Source organism: Bufo gargarizans, chromosome 6 (assembly GCF_014858855.1).
Source record: "Bufo gargarizans isolate SCDJY-AF-19 chromosome 6, ASM1485885v1, whole genome shotgun sequence".
NCBI classification, from domain to species: Eukaryota; Metazoa; Chordata; class Amphibia; order Anura; family Bufonidae; genus Bufo; species Bufo gargarizans.
This window is the reverse complement of record NC_058085.1, coordinates 378,806,680-378,824,939: the sequence shown is the minus strand read 5'-3', so window position 1 is coordinate 378,824,939 and position 18,260 is coordinate 378,806,680. Positions and strand designations below refer to the sequence as shown.

The window sequence follows — 18,260 nt, the reverse complement described above, 5'->3', positions numbered from 1 at the left end:
GCAGTAATCTCCTGAGCTCCTACTAGTGGTGGCTGTATATATCTGTATGCAGTAATCTCCTGAGCTCCTTCTAGTAGTTGCTGTATATATCTGTATGCAGTAATCTCCTGAGCTCCCTCTAGTGGTGACTGTATATATCTGTATGCAGTAATCTCCTGAGCTCCCTCTAGTGGTGGCTGTATATATATCTGTATGTAGTAATCTCCTGAGCTCCCTCTAGTGGTGGCTTTATATATCTGCATGCAGTAATCTCCTGAGCTCCCTCTAGTGGTGGCTGTATATATCTGAATGCGATATTCTTCTGGGCTCCCCCTAGTGGTGGCTGTAGACAGAAGGTTTGTTACATTATATCTATGCAGAAGAGTTGGAGCTCCTTATCAGAAAGTTGGATCTCTGACCCCCTAAAATTCAGATCTAAAACAACATGATAGGAGGATGAAGGAGACTAATTCCTGAGCTGTTAATTACTCAGCTTTCTCAGGCTTCTGCATAACAAGGTTACCTAGAAGAGACAGAGCTGAAGGTCACTGGATAATTCTGTAGATCCTGCTTAGGATTCAGTGAAGCTGGGTGGATGCTGGACTAGTGGTCACCCAGCTCCTTCAGGATCACAGATCACTAAGAAATATGCAAACAATTCTGTATTACTGGAAAAAAGAGAAAATCTAGGACATAACTGTGCAGAATGCAGCGGGGGAGGGGTGCACAGTGACCTGTGAGTGCCAGCTCTGTGGAGCAGGGGCCCTCTGTGCCAGTGACAACTATGGTCAGAGGAGCATTATAATAATGTATTATATTATCTCCAGCTCTGAACAGCGGCCAAGATGAGAGCAGCAGAACATTCCCTGCCAGAGAACAGCTCAATGTTTCCACACCCTGAACGGGTCAGGCGCGGGGTCAGCACGGGCCTCCCAGACCCGCCATAGCCAGTGTCCTATAATGGTCAGCAAGGAATGCTCCATCATGAGATAGATACAGAGATAAGGCCACTTACCCGCATCTTCTCCTCTGCCTTGGTCGTCTGCTTGCAGTCGGGATGCCAGACCGTGGACCCTGTGGAAGGAGCAGAGGACACACGTTGAGATGCGCTGCTGCTCATCAGTCACAGAGGCCGCAATAAAACCCCCTCCACCTGTTCACGGGCTGCTTTCAGTGTTTTCGGCATCTTAGTGGCGCCGTCATTGTGCAGAGATTTGTATTCCTCACAGTGACCCCTCTCATTACAACACAAGGGGAGCAGTTGTTATTTAAGCAGTTTTCCAGAACATGAGGGCGAGCACTCTGCGGCTCCCGGGGCTCAGATCACAGATGGACTAGCGGGGCCCCTGAGAGATCAGCACCTCCCTCCACAACTGCAAGTCACATGACGAATCTCAGCAGAGATCAAACAGCGCAAAATGTTTACATTTCTCTGATGAAACGCAATCTCGTTGAGCGATGGGAGCCGAAGCGTTATATAATCAGCGGATCCGCCTGTCAGTAATTATAAGACGCGATCCCGGGCTGCAAACACCATAAATAAGCCTGATAGAAAGTGACGCAATGTATGTACACAGTGACTGCACCAGCAGAATAGTGAGCGCAGCTCTGGAGTATAATACGGGATGTAACTCAGGATCAGTACAGGATAAGTAATGTATGTACACAGTGACTGCACCAGCAGAATAGTGAGTGCAGCTCTGGAGTATAATACGGGATGTAACTCAGGATCAGTACAGGATAAGTAATGTATGTACACAGTGACTGCACCAGCAGAATAGTGAGTGCAGCTCTGGAGTATAATACAGGATGTAACTCAGGATCAGTACAGGATAAGTAATGTATGTACACAGCGACTGCACCAGCAGAATAGTGAGTGCAGCTCTGGAGTATAATACAGGATGTATCTCAGGATCAGTACAGGATAAGTAATGTATGTACACAGTGACTGCACCAGCAGAATAGTGAGTGCAGCTCTGGCGTATAATACAGGATGTAAGTCAGGATCAGTACAGGATAAGTAATGTATGTGCACAGTGACTGCACCAGCAGAATAGTGAGTGCAGCTCTGGAGTATAATACAGGATGTAACTGAGGATCAGTACAGGATAAGTAATGTATGTACACAGTGACTGCACCAGCAGAATAGTGAGTGCAGCTCTGGAGTATAATACAGCATGTAACTGAGGATCAGTACAGGATAAGTAATGTATGTACACAGTGACTGCACCAGCAGAATAGTGAGTGCAGCTCTGGAGTATAATACAGGATGTAACTCAGGATCAGTACAGGATAAGTAATGTATGTACACAGTGACTGCACCAGCAGAATAGTGAGTGCAGCTCTGGAGTATAATACAGGATGTAACGCAGGATCAGTACAGGATAAGTAATTATGTACACAGTGACTGCACCAGCAGAATAGTGAGTGCAGCTCTGGAGTATAATACAGGATGTAACTCAGGATCAGTACAGGATAACTAATGTATGTGCACAGTGACTGCACCAGCAGAATAGTGAGTGCAGCTCTGGAGTATAATACAGGATGTAACTCAGGATCAGTACAGGATAAGTAATGTATGTACACAGTGACTGCACCAGCAGAATAGTGAGTGCAGCTCTGGGGGATAATACAGGATGTAACTCAGGATCAGTACAGGATAAGTAATGTATGTACACAGTGACTGCACCAGCAGAATAGTGAGTGCAGCTCTGGAGTATAATACAGGATGTAACTCAGGATCAGTACTCTGGAGTACAGTATACTCAGTATATTTTAGAATGGTGGTAATTCTGTGACTCCCTGATATATAACCTCATTCTACTACTGATTCCCCTGAACAGGATTATGTTCAAACTGTGAATGCTTCTTCTCTCGCTTAAAATTATATCGAATATATAACCATCACAATATCCATGTGATGGCTGGCTTCCTAAGCACGCAGACTAATGAAGACAGATGGCTAACAGAAGCCAATGAGATTTTTTCAGACAAAGAACTAACTCTATCCAACATAACTACCCCCTCACTCAAGACTATCTTTAAAGACCTATACGAGATCCACAAGGATTACATTAAAGCATGGTGGGAGATTCAATCCCTTGACAACTATATAAAAAACTCAATTGTCCCTAATGGCCTCAGAATATATATACGTCCTGCGCCACGGATCAGTACCCCTGAATTATTGGTAAAATGGGAAACTGAGGCCACAACAAGCTCCATCAGATTTATGCGACTATTGTTAGAACAAGAAAAGATTAATATCGAACAGCTAGAAAAGAAAAAAGTCACATTAACCGAGACAGCACTAAAATTCAAGGACCATACTGACTTTTCAAAAAAAGAACTTGAATTACAAAATAATATAGAAAAATATAGGTCGACCCTTGTTGAAAGGAAACATAGACAATTTACCAAGGACCTAGCCGAATTCAGGAACAACACGGCATATATAACCACAGGGGGGGACAAAAGGGGCTCTATCACTGACACATCAGCATCTGAAATAGAGAGCTCTGACCCTGAATCGTCTACTTATCGCCCACAATATCCCACTCAAAGATCCAATTGGAGGGGTAGAGGACGTTATAGGGGACGGAATAGATACCCAGCCCCCAGATCCAATTGGCGTAACGACCAATACACTAGTGGTAACCCACCCAGACCATGGGGCCAACAGATCAGAGGAGGATTGATAAATGGAGCCCGGACCAACCAGGAACAACTAGAACAGGATGGTCATATATCAGGATCCTCATCCTCCTCTGCTACCTCAAACCTGTCTTCTTTACCTATGACCACAACCAACGGGGTTTTTTTAGGCCCACCTCCATCGAACCCGCATGGATTGAGGGATCGTCCACTACCCCCCATAAACAAAAAATAGAGAACTCCACCACAGAAAACACCTTAATCATTAACTTATCAGGGAAAATTCTTTCTGAAGACGAGACATCCATACTAAGAAAGGGACTCACATATGTACCAACAACCAGATTTGACTGTTTTGACTGGATCAAAGATATACAACTATTTACCAGGAAATTACGTTGGCACAAGATCTTTGCAACAGTAGATCAGAAGAGATGCCAGGAATTAGGTGTGGAAATGGGGGACCTAGAGGACATTGATAATCTCGTAGGTCTTCTAGAAGAGAATGAGCGACCAAGGGGACAGGGTCCCTTTACCACCTTGAGAAAGAAAAGCTCTAAAATGCCACCCAAAACCTTGAATGATGCCAATATAGATATCTTCCTTAAGTCGGTCACACGAGATCTGGAGAAAATAGGATACACTACCCCTGATAATAAAAACTACACTCGGGCAGAAATAACAGCATTGCATAACCTAAAAACTAATAGGGACATTGTTATCAAACCCTCCGATAAGGGGGGGAACATTGTTATCCTCTCGGTACAGCAATATAGAGATATGTGCCTCTCCCTGGTCTCTGATAAAAATAGCTACGCAGTCCTCAGGGGTGACCCCACTGAGGCTTTCCAGACCGAACTCTCCCAGCTATTGAGAGAGGGTCTGGATAACAGATGTATAGACCGAAAGGAATATGAATATCTATTAAATGTCACACCGAAAATAGCCACGTTCTATGGGCTTCCAAAAATACACAAGGAGACACGCCCCCTTAAAGGACGTCCCATAGTATCGGGAATTGAGAGCCTTACACACCACTCTGGCATTTACATAGACAAAATCTTACGTCCATTCGTGTCAACACTCCCCTCATACCTACGAGACACGACTGATTTACTAAAAAGAGTCGAAGGAGTCACTATAGAACCTGACAGCTGGTTTGCATCAATAGATGTAGAAGCACTATATACTTCTATCCCACATAACAAGGGTTTAGCAGCAGTAAAACATTATCTGGATTCCAGGTCTACGGACCTATACCGACACAATCAATTTACCCTCCAACTCCTCAATTTTGTGCTTACACACAACTATTTCATATTTGAGGGCCGCTTCTACCACCAGCTCAGGGGCACTGCAATGGGTAGCCCCTGTGCACCGACATATGCCAATCTGCTCCTGGGCTGGTGGGAGGACACGGTCGTCTTCTCTGAATCGATGTCATCCTGGACCAGATTCATCTCTTTATGGTCCAGATATATAGATGACATTTTACTACTCTGGTCAGGTACAGCTTGTCAATTTCAACAATTCATGGACACCCTGAACTCAAACCACATTGGACTGTTCTTCACCTTCGAAATGCACCCCAATACCATCAATTTTTTGGATGTCTGTCTGGCAAGAGATCAACGTAATTACATCAAAACCACCCTCTTTAGGAAGAAGACTTCAACCAACAGCCTTCTACGCTGGGAAAGTTTTCACCCCACTCCCCTTAAGAGGGGCATTCCAAAAGGCCAATTCCTAAGAGTTCGAAGGAACTGTTCCAATAGTCAAAACTTCTCGCATGAAGCATCTAAACTTTTTGATCGCTTCAAACAAAGGGGCTATCCTGACCCCTGTCTTTTTGAGGCATGGGACTGGGCCAACTCTAAGGACCGTACCACCCTCCTTCAACCAAACCCTAAAAAACCAGCCCCTCAGGATCTAATTAGAATCATCGGCACCTTTGACTCAGAATCAAGACAAATTCGAGACATCCTAAATCGATATTGGTCTCTTCTGAAGACCGACCCTGATCTTACACAGGTCCTACCGGATAATCCGGCAATCACCTATAGACGCGGACGCAATATAGGTGACACCTTGGTCCACAGTCACTTTGAGCCCCCAGAAAAGAAGGCATGGCTGTCTAACAGACAAGTGGGCACTTTTAAGTGCGGTAAATGCAAGGCATGCATGTATATAGTCCCCGGTAAAACATTCATGAATAGCCTAGGTGATCAGACATTCTATCCTCGCAGTTTTGCAAATTGTAACACAGCTGGGATAATCTACATGGCTCAATGTGACTGTGGACTCAAGTATATAGGCAAGACCAAAAGAATTTTTAAAAAACGGATTCTTGAACATATCGGAGATATCCGAAAGAAACGAGACAAACCGATATCCAGACACATGTGGATGAGTCATGCAGGGTCCACTAAAAGCATTAATTTCTTCATGATTGAAGTCCTAAAGATGTCTAAGCGAGGTGGGGATATAGACAAATTATTAAAACAGAAAGAGTCCAGATGGATCTTCAGACTAAACACTGTGGCACCATCTGGACTAAACGAAAACATAGATTATGCGTGCTTTATTTGAGGCCTCCTATCTGATAGGATCAATTTATCTTTTATCTAGTACAACGTATGTTGACTGGGAGATTAACTCCTCCACACCTGATCCTCAATTATTTATTCAATAGTTGGTCACCCTTTATCAACTAATCCCTGGCTATCTATTATTAATGAATCCATCGTGGATGCATACACCTATATTTGATACACTTCCAGTATTCTGTGTATTCCGATCCCCGGCTCTCTCTGCCATCATCCCGGTATTAACTTATTTCCCTTTAGGAGACATTAATTATGTTCCCCACTATCTCCCTTATCCATATCAAATTCACTCACATTTTGATACTGTTCATTAATGATGGCTACTGCAATCAGCCATCACGGCCCCTATGCTCCGCCCACCTCACGTGACCAGTACAGTGACCTCACCAGATCACGTCCTCCCGGTCACGTGGGGGCATCTGACGTAGGAGGCCTCGCGTCACACCGATCACGTGGGCGCCCGGCCTCCCTGTTACCCATCACGTGACCCACACACTAGGTCACATGTACGGCCGCGTCATTCTCCCGGTCACGTGGGGGCATGTTACGTAGCACGCCCCACGTCACATCCATCACGTGGACGCCTGGCCTCCCCGATACCCGGAAGTATCCTATATATAGGTAATCACGTCAGTATTTCCCTGCTACCTGCCGCATATCACCACCTGAGCGCCACCTCAACATCCCATCTGACTCTGGCTTCCTCATCCATGGACTCGACATATGGACCCCTAATCGTTTAAGGGAACGCAAGTACCATGTGCTTTAATAGCACTGTTTGCCTGTTATCTTGCACTGCTACTTTCTATGGTACCTACTGCACATCGCCTATACCACATCTTGGTTTAATTACCTATTTTTGTCCAGACTCTCTATGTGTGGTGTCCGCTCTTATCATTATAACCAATTTGCAGCTAGTCAGGGGGACCTTTATTCGGATTATACATTATATATATAAAATGATATACCGTCACGTAGCCACTCTCTGGAATTCTTGAGAATTGGGGATCTGTAGAGTTCATCAATCCAGACCCCCACCTCTCGATCCACCACCGGCTACTTAGGGATCCCCTGTATCAAATATTCTGTTATCTTACTGACAGGTGTCACTATTCTTATTAGAGCCAGCGGTTTATATTGTTATTATCTAAAATAGTTCAAAAAATCAAAAATAAATTTTCTTGTACATAATATTATCTTAGTACCTTTTGGTGTCGGTTCTCCGTGAGCAATTTTGTCCCCTGATGAGCCTGACAACAACCAGGCGAAACGCGTAGGGACGGTATTGGACTTTTATTACCTTATATATATTCACCTTTTCTTTTGGATTGATGAATGCCACATTTAATCTTCTCGGGTACTTTTTCTATTTATTATTTTGTGTAACTTAGTATAGGTCTTCTATCAAGTTTATTAATTCTTGTGTCCCCTCTCCCGCTAGGGTTCTTTAGGGTTTTTTAGGAGGTACGAGAGACGGGATCGCCCTTATCAGGGCGGCTATTCCGTATATAGGCAGGATCATCTACATCAGGGCCAGCATCAGGGACTTTTTTCCCTATAGGCCCAACATAACTGCTCTACCACCTCCCTATCAGCCTTAGACGGGTTATACCATCAGACCTACTTTTTGATTTCTTTTTTGTATTTACTTATTTTCTAATTTCTGTATAGATAAGGGTGTATTGACTTTTATTTAAATACAATTAAAGGTTATATTTTAGAATGGTGGTAATTCTGTGACTCCCTCAGTACAGGATAAGTAATGTATGTACACAGTGACTGTACCAGCAGAATAGTGAGTGCAGCTCTGGAGTATAATACAGGATATATCTCAGGATCAGTACAGGATAAGTAATGTATGTACACAGTGACTGCACCAGCAGAATAGTGAGTGCAGCTCTGGAGTATAATACAGGATGTAACTCAGGATCAGTACAGGATAAGTAATGTATGTACACAGTGACTGTACCAGCAGAATAGTGAGTGCAGCTCTGGAGTATAATACAGGATATATCTCAGGATCAGTACAGGATAAGTAATGTATGTACACAGTGACTGCACCAGCAGAATAGTGAGTGCAGCTCTGGAGTATAATACAGGATGTAACTCAGGATCAGTACAGGATAAGTAATGTATGTACACAGTGACTTCACCAGCAGAATAGTGAGTGCAGCTCTGGAGTATAATACAGGATGTAACTCGGGATCAGTACAGGATAAGTAATGTATGTACACAGTGACTGCACCAGCAGAATAGTGAGTGCAGCTCTGGGGTATAATACAGGATGTAACTCAGGATCAGTACAGGATAAGTAATGTATGTACACAGTGACTGCACCAGCAGAATAGTGAGTGCAGCTCTGGGGTATAATACAGGATGTAACTCAGGATCAGTACAGGATAAGTAATGTATGTACACAGTGACTCCACCAGCAGAATAGTGAGTGCAGCTCTGGAGTATAATACAGGATGTAACTCAGGATAAGTACAGGATAAGTAATGTATGTACACAGTGACTGCACCAGAAGAATAGTGAGTGCAGCTCTGGAGTATAATACAGGATGTAACTCAGGATCAGTACAGGATAAGTAATGTATGTACACAGTGACTGCACCAGCAGAATAGTGAGTGCAGCTCTGGAGTATAATACAGGATGTAACTCAGGATCAGTACAGGATAAGTAATGTATGTACACAGTGACTGCACCAGCAGAATAGTGAGTGCAGCTCTGGGGTATAATACAGGATGTAACTCAGGATCAGTACAGGATAAGTAATGTATGTACACAGTGACTGTACCAGCAGAATAGTGAGTGCAGCTCTGGAGTATAATACAGGATATATCTCAGGATCAGTACAGGATAAGTAATGTATGTACACAGTGACTGCACCAGCAGAATAGTGAGTGCTGCTCTGGAGTATAATACAGGATGTAACTCAGGATCAGTACAGGATAAGTAATGTATGTACACAGTGACTGCACCAGCAGAATAGTGAGTGCAGCTCTGGAGTATAATACAGGATGTAACTCAGGATCAGTACAGGATAAGTAATGTATGTACACAGTGACTGCACCAGCAGAATAGTGAGTGCAGCTCTGGAGTATAATACAGGATGTAACTCAGGATCAGTACAGGATAAGTAATGTATGTACACAGTGACTGCACCAGCAGAATAGTGAGTGCAGCTCTGGGGTATAATACAGGATGTAACTCAGGATCAGTACAGGATAAGTAATGTATGTACACAGTGACTTCACCAGCAGAATAGTGAGTGCAGCTCTGGAGTATAATACAGGATGTAACTCGGGATCAGTACAGGATAAGTAATGTATGTACACAGTGACTGCACCAGCAGAATAGTGAGTGCAGCTCTGGGGTATAATACAGGATGTAACTCAGGATCAGTACAGGAAAAGTAATGTACGTACACAGTGACTGCACCAGCAGAATAGTGAGTGCAGCTCTGGGGTATAATACAGGATGTAACTCAGGATCAGTACAGGATAAGTAATGTATGTACACAGTGACTCCACCAGCAGAATAGTGAGTGCAGCTCTGGAGTATAATACGGGATGTAACCTAGAATTACATTTCATTTTCAGCTAAAAAAAGTAATAATTAAAAACTGTGTAAATATCCAGAAAAAAAGACTCCTGCATTTTTGTCACTTTTAACAGTAACATCTGAACTTAACACAGAAATAAGAAAAGACAGGTTAAGAACGAACTGTGGAGGTCACTGTTATGGAGGTCACTGTTATGGGGGCGCTGTGGAGGTCACTGTTATGGGGGCACTGTGGAGGTCACTGTTATGGGGGCGCTGTGGAGGTCACTGTTATGGAGGCACTGTGGAGGTCACTGTTATGGGGGCACTGTGGAGGTCACTGTTATGGAGGCACTGTGGAGGTCACTGTTATGGGGGGCACTGTGGAGGTCACTGTTATGGGGGGCACTGTTGAGGTCACTGTTATGGGGCACTGTGGAGGTCACTGTTATGGGGGCGCTGTGGAGGTCACTGTTATGGGGGCACTGTGGAGGTCACTGTTATGGGCACTGTGGAGGTCACTGTTATGGGGCACTGTGGAGGTCACTGTTATGGGGGCGCTGTGGAGGTCACTGTTATGGGGGCACTGTGGAGGTCACTGTTATGGGGGCACTGTGGAGGTCACTGTTATGGAGGCACTGTGGAGGTCACTGTTATGGGGGGCACTGTGGAGGTCACTGTTATGGGGGGCACTGTGGAGGTCACTGTTATGGGGGCACTGTGGAGGTCACTGTTATGGGGGCGCTGTGGAGGTCACTGTTATGGAGGCACTGTGGAGGTCACTGTTATGGGGGCACTGTGGAGGTCACTGTTATGGGGCGCTGTGGAGGTCACTGTTATGGAGGCACTGTGGAGGTCACTGTTATGGGGGCACTGTGGAGGTCACTGTTATGGGGGCACTGTGGAGGTCACTGTTATGGGGGGCACTGTGGAGGTCACTGTTATGGGGGCACTGTGGAGGTCACTGTTATGGGGGCACTGTGGAGGTCACTGTTATGGGGGCGCTGTGGAGGTCACTGTTATGGAGGCACTGTGGAGGTCACTGTTATGGGGGCACTGTGGAGGTCACTGTTATGGGGCGCTATGGAGGTCACTGTTATGGAGGGCACTGTGGAGGTCACTGTTATGGGGGCGCTGTTGATAGGTCACGGTTATGGGGGCAGCTGTGGAAGGTCACTGTTATGGGGGCACTGTGGAGGTCACTGGTTATGGGGGCGCTGTGGAGGTCACTGTGTATGGGGGGCGCTGTTGAGGTCACTGTTATGGGGGCACTGTGGAGGTCACTGTATAGGGGGCACTGTGGAGGTCACGTTATGGGGGCACTGTGGAGGTCACGGTTATGGAGGCAGCTGTGTAGGTCACTGTTATGGGGCGCTGTGAGGTCACTGTTTATGGGGGCGCTGATGGAGGTCCCACATTCAATGGGGGCACGTGATTCAACTGTTATGTGGCAGCGTGGATGTCACTGTTTATGGGGCACTGTGGATGTCCCTGTATGGGGCACTGTGATGTCCACTGTTAGGGAGGCACTGGGAGGTCAATATTATGGGGCACTGTGGAGGTCACTGTTATAGGGGCCACTGTGGAGGTCACGTGTTATGGGGGCGCTGTGGAGGTCACTGTTATGGGGGCGCTGTGATGTCACTGTTCATGGGGGCACTGTGGATGTCACTGTTATGGGGGCACTGTGGTATGTCACTGTTATGGGGGTCACTGTGGATGTCACTGTTTGGGGGCACTGTGGATGTCACTGTTATGGGGGCACTGTGGATGTCCACTGTTATGGGGGCACTGTGGATGTCACTGTTATGGGGGCACTGTGGATGTCACTGTTATGTGGGCACTGTGGATGTCACTGTTATGGGAGGCACTGTGGATGTCACTGTTATGGGGCACTGTGGATGTCACCTGTTATGGAGGCACTGTGGATGTCACTGTTATGGAGGCACTGTGGATGGTCACTGTTATGGAGGCACTGTGGATGTCACTTCATGGGGGCACTGTGGATGTCACTGTTATGGGAGGCACTGTGGAGGTCACCGTTATGGGGGGGGCACTGTGGATTTCCACTGTTATGGGGGCACTGTGGATGTCACTGTTATGGGGCACTGTGGATGTCACTGTTATGGGGGCACTGTGGATGTCACTGTTATGGGGCACTGTGGATGTCACTGTTATGGGGGCACTGTGGATGTCACTGTTATGGGGGCACTGTGGAGGTCACTATTATGGGGGCACTGTGGATGTCACTGTTATGGGGCACTGTGGATGTCACTGTTATGGGGGCACTGTGGATGTCACTGTTATGGGGGCACTGTGGATGTCACTGTTATGGGGCACTGTGGATGTCACTGTTATGGGGGCACTGTGGATGTCACTGTTATGGGGGCACTGTGGATGTCACTGTTATGGGGGCACTGTGGATGTCACTGTTATGGAGGGCACTGTGGATGTCACTGTTATGGGGGGCACTGTGGATGTCACTGTTATGGGGGCAGCTGTGGAGGTCACTGTTATGGGGGCACTGTGGAGGTCGACTGTTATGGAGGGCACTGTGGAGGTCACTGTTATGGGGCACTGTGGAGGTCACTGTTTATGGAGGGGCACTGTGGAGGTCACTGTTATGGGAGGCACTGTGGAAGGTCAGCTGTTATGGGGGCACTGTGGAGGTCGCTGTTATGGAGGGGGGGGGCACTGTGGAGGTCGCGCTGTTAGGGAGGCCAACTGTTGGAGGTCAGCTGTTATGGGGGCAACTGTGGAGGTCACTGTTATGGGGGCACTGTGGTAGGTCCTGTATGGGGCACTGTGGATGTCCTGTTATGGGGCACTGTGGATGTCACCGTTATGGGGGCACTGTGGAGGTCCCGTTATGGGGTCACTGTGGATGTCACCCTGTTATGGGGCACTGTGGATGTCACTATTATGGGGGCACTGTGGAGGTCACTGTTATGGGGGGGCGCTGTGGAGGTCACTGTTATGGGGGGCCTGTGGAGGTCACTGTTATGGGGGCACTGTGGATGTCACTGTTATGGGGGCGCTGTGGAAGTCACTGTATGGGGGCGCTGTGGAGGTCACTGTTATGGGGGCGCTGTGGAGGTCACCTTCATGGGGGCACTGTGGATGTCACTGTTATGGGGGCACTGTGGATGTCACTGTTATGGAGGCACTGTGGATGTCACTGTTATGGAGGCACTGTGGATGTCACTGTTAGGAGGCACTGTGGATGTCACTTGTTATGGAGGCACTGTGGAGGTCACCTTCATGGGGCACTGTGGATGTCACTGTTATGGGGCGCTGTGGATGTCACTGTTATGGGGGCACTGTGGAGGTCACTGTTATGGGGGCACTGTGGATGTCACTGTTATGAGGGCACTGTGGAGGGTCACTGTTATGGGGGCACTGTGGAGGTCACTGTTATGGGGGCACTGTGGAGGTCACTGTTATGGGGGCACTGTGGAGGTCACTGTTATGGGGGCACTGTGGATGTCACTGTTATGGAGGCACTGTGAGGTCGCTGTTATGGGGGCACTGTGGATGTCACTGTTATGGGGGCACTGTGGAGGTCGCTGTTATGGGGCCTGGAGGGCTATGGGGCACTGTGAAGGGTTCGCTGTTATGGGGGCACTGTAGGAGTCACTGTTATGGGGGCACTGTGGACGGTCACTGTTATGGGGGCACTGTGGAGGTCACTGTTATGGGGCAATGCTGGAGGTCACTGTTATGGTGGCACTGTGGATGTCACTGTTAGGGGCTGTGGAGGTCACTGTGGAGGCACTGGTATGGAGTGCACTGTGGAGGTCACTGTTATGGGGGGCACTGTGGAGGTGCACTGTTGTTATGGGGGCCACTGTGGAGTTCACTGTTATGGGGGTCACTGTGGGAGGTGCACGGTTAGTGGGGGGCACTGGGAGGTCACTGTGTATGGGGTGCACTGTGGAGGTTCACTGGTAATGGGGGCACTGTGGGATGTCACTGTTAATGGGGGCACTGTGAGGTCAGCGTGTTAGGGGTGGCACTGGGGTGGAGGTCACTGTTATGGGGGCACTGTGGAGGTCAATGTGATGGGGGCACTGTGGAGGTCACTGTTATGGGGGCACTGTGGAGGTCACTGTTATGGGGGCCACTGTGGAGGCACTGTTATGGGGGCACTTGTGGAGGTTCACCGTTATGGGGGCACTGTGGAGGTCACGTTATGGGTGGCACTAGTGGATTGGCACCGTATGGGGGCACTGTGGAGGTCACCGTTATGGGGGGAAAACTGTGGAGGTCACCGTTATGGGGTCACTGGGGAGGTCACCGTTATGGGGGTCACTGTGGAGGTCACCGTTATAGGGGTCACTGTGGAGGTCACCGTTATGGGGTCACTGTGGATGTCACTGTTATAGGGGCGCTGTGGAGGTCACTGTTATGGGGGGCACTGTGGATGTCACAGTTATGGGGGCACTGTGGATGTCACCGTTATGGGGGCGCTGTGGATGTCACAGTTATGGGGGCACTGTGGATGTCACTGTTATGGGGGCACTGTGGATGTCACCATTATGGGGGCGCTGTGGATGTCACTGTTATGGGGAGGACGGTGGAGGTCACTTATGGGGGCACTGTGGAATTTTGGGGTCCTGCCCCCAGGGATTATGCTTTCTATGTTACATGCCGCACATACATTTATTCTGCTTTCAGCTCAGGGGATACCATAAAAGCTGGATTTTGATTGGCTGATGCGGCTCGCACCTCCACTTCCTGTCTGTCCCCTTTTTCATAGAAGACCCCCTGGGGTAGAATTACTGATACAGGTGTAGCGCTGAGAAGGGGGCCGCCAGCCACACACTGCACAGTCTACTGCACAATGTCAGGCTGTGGCAGGTAAAGCAATGACTTATCAGTAACTTAGGAAGCTGGAAGGTCCTCAATGACCCTCATACAGGGTCGACCCCCAGAAAATAGACCGAACAAAGCCACAGCGAGGCATCCAGTGCCTCACACCTCTGACTACCTCACAGAATAAGACGGGCCCTTACCTTGAAGGTACATTTCCTCTCCTTCAGTGAACATCTGGTGACATCTGCTGCATCGTGCACAGCTCGGGTGATAGTGCTTGTCCCCAGCCTGCAAAAGAGACACAAAGCTCAGCAACGAGGCACCTGCAACCTCACACCTCACAAGACCCTGACGAGTGCACCAGCCCTCCAAAGAGTCCCAGCAGATAAGATTAGATACACAGCTCAGCAGACAGTATCACACAGGACAGGATTAGATACACAGCTCAGCAGGCAGTATCACACAGGATAGGATTAGATACACGGCTCAGCAGACAGTATCACACAGGAGAGGATTAGATACACAGCTCAGCAGACAGTATCACACAGGATAGGATTAGATACACGGCTCAGCAGACAGTATCACACAGGAGAGGATTAGATACACAGCTCAGCAGACAGTATCACACAGGATAGGATTAGATACACGGCTCAGCAGACAGTATCACACAGGAGAGGATTAGATACACAGCTCAGCAGACAGTATCACACAGGATAGGATTAGATACACGGCTCAGCAGACAGTATCACACAGGATAGGATTAGATACACAGCTCAGCAGACAGTATCACACAGGATAGGATTAGATACACGGCTCAGCAGACAGTATCACACAGGATAGGATTAGATACACGGCTCAGCAGACTGTATCACACAGGATAGGATTAGATACACAGCTCAGCAGACAGTATCACACAGGATAGGATTAGATACACGGCTCAGCAGACAGTATCACACAGGATAGGATTAGATACACGGCTCAGCAGACAGTATCACACAGGATAGGATTAGATACACGGCTCAGCAGGCAGTATCACACAGGAGAGGATTAGATACACAGCTCAGCAGACAGTATCACACAGGGTAGGATTAGATACACAGCTCAGCAGACAGTATCACACAGGATAGGATTAGATACACAGCTCAGCAGACAGTATCACACAGGATAGGATTAGATACACAGCTCAGCAGACAGTATCACACAGGACAGGATTAGATACACAGCTCAGCAGGCAGTATCACACAGGATAGGATTAGATACACAGCTCAGCAGACAGTATCACACAGTATAGGATTAGATACACGGCTCAGCAGACAGTATCACACAGGATAGGATTAGATACACAGCTCAGCAGACAGTATCACACAGGATAGGATTAGATACACAGCTCAGCAGACAGTATCACACAGGATAGGATTAGATACACAGCTCAGCAGGCAGTATCACACAGGACAGGATTAGATACACAGCTCAGCAGACTGTATCACACAGGATAGGATTAGATACACAGCTCAGCAGGCAGTATCACACAGGATAGGATTAGATACACAGCTCAGCAGACAGTATCACACAGGATAGGATTAGATACACAGCTCAGCAGACAGTATCACACAGGATAGGATTAGATACACAGCTCAGCAGACAGTATCACACAGGATAGGATTAGATACACAGCTCAGCAGGCAGTATCACACAGGATAGGATTAAATACACAGCTCAGCAGGCAGTATCACACAGGATAGGATTAGATACACAGCTCAGCAGACAGTATCACACAGGATAGGATTAGATACACAGCTCAGCAGACAGTATCACACAGGAGAGGATTAGATACACAGCTCAGCAGACAGTATCACACAGGGTAGGATTAGATACACAGCTCAGCAGAGAGTATCACACAGGATAGGATTAGATACACAGCTCAGCAGACAGTATCACACAGGAGAGGATTAGATACACAGCTCAGCAGACAGTATCACACAGGATAGGATTAGATACACAGCTCAGCAGACAGTATCACCCAGATGAGGGGTTCTGTACAGTGACATTCTTGGCCCTGGAGCTGACAATCTACAGAGCGATGATGATGGCACCCGCAATACTTGCTCCATATGTTAACAATTACGACAAGAAAAACGGATCTAGAGCCTCAGCCGGGTACATAGTTTCACACCCAGCAGACTGCAAGTAAAAAGGACAATAACTCCCCTCATCCATGGTATGTGTATGGGCCCCCATAACAGTGTAGAGACCTGACGCCTCCTGAGGAGCCCTCTGTGGCTGTACACGTTCCCTGACAACTCTTTTCCCACTCCAGCAGTCAGTTGTCAGACTCCACAGAACCTATTATCCGCGGGCACAGACATCGTTCTGCAGGAATACTCACGGCTCCATGGAGCGCACAGTATGGCGGCCCCCAGACCGGACACTCAGCGTGATATCTAATCCGGACACGGAGTAATGAGCCCCCCAAATACCTTCAGCACCAGAGCACAAGAACGCAGAAAGGACGCTCGGGACTAGAGGTCACTAAGGTCACCACTGCTGAGGACGTCACCCAGCTTTCCCAGACCCCTGAGCGGCACACGATGGACTTGCATGGCGCTCCTGTGATTTGTGTATAATGCATCACCTGCCGGTGACCACAAGGAGGCGCTCACAGCGGAAACGGCACAAACACCTCAGCTCTGAAGTCGGAGGATGAAGAATTTCATAGATAACGAGAAGGAAACATCAAATAAAGGACGAGACGTCAGAGAAAGATAGGGAGCGTTTAACCCTCTGTATACCAGGAGCAAGAAAGCGGGCATTAATCCCCAAATACTGATAATGCAGGAATAAAACCATAGCAACTTTAAAAAAAATGCTCAACAAGACCTCTGATTTCTGTCAGAGAATGGAAGCATACTAAAGCCAAATATTAAAAAACATATCCAACCTAATACTTCCCACAGCTGAGACCTTGTTACAATTGTATCCAGTCTTGAGAATCATCTGTGAGGTAAACATAGCAGTGTATCTGCTATAATAATAGTGAGTGCAGCTCTGGAGTATAATACAGGAGAAGTAATGTATGTACACAGTGACTGCACCAGCAGAGTAGTGAGTGCAGCTCTGGAGTATAATACAGGATGTAACTCAGGATCAGTACAGGATAAGTACTATATGTACACAGTGACTGCACCAGCAGAATAGTGAGTGCAGCTCCGGAGTATAATACAGGATGTAACTCAGATCAGTACAGGATAAGTAATGTATGTACACAGTGACTGCACCAGCAGAATAGTGAGTGCAGCTCTGGAGTATATACAGGATGTAACTCAGGATCAGTACAGGATAAGTAATGTATGTACACGTGACTGCACCAGCAGAATAGTGAGTGCAGCTCCGGAGTATAATACAGGATGTAACTCAGGATCAGTACAGGATAAGTAATTATGTACACAGTGACTGCACCAGCAGAATAGTGAGTGCAGCTCTGGAGTATAATACAGGATGTAACTCAGGATCAGTACAGGATAAGTACTATATGTACACAGTGACTGCACCAGCAGAATAGTGAGTGCAGCTCCGGAGTATAATACAGGATGTAACTCAGGATCAGTACAGGATAAGTAATGTATGTACACAGTGACTGCACCAGCAGAATAGTGAGTGCAGCTC

General features: G+C 47.4%; 1 protein-coding gene across 34 annotated transcripts in view; it reads right to left on the bottom strand.

Moving 5' to 3' along the window:
- The window catches only part of ABLIM1 (actin binding LIM protein 1), a 241,197-nt gene that overhangs the window by 54,539 nt on the left and 168,398 nt on the right, over positions 1-18,260 (bottom strand). For all 34 annotated transcript variants that reach the window (XM_044296708.1, XM_044296719.1, XM_044296709.1 and 31 more), the window contains 2 exons: positions 14,798-14,885; positions 995-1,053 (listed from right to left, as the gene is read on the bottom strand). In XM_044296708.1, the coding sequence (XP_044152643.1) occupies positions 995-1,053; positions 14,798-14,885 (147 nt within the window). The remainder of the gene's footprint in view (positions 1-994; positions 1,054-14,797; positions 14,886-18,260) is intronic.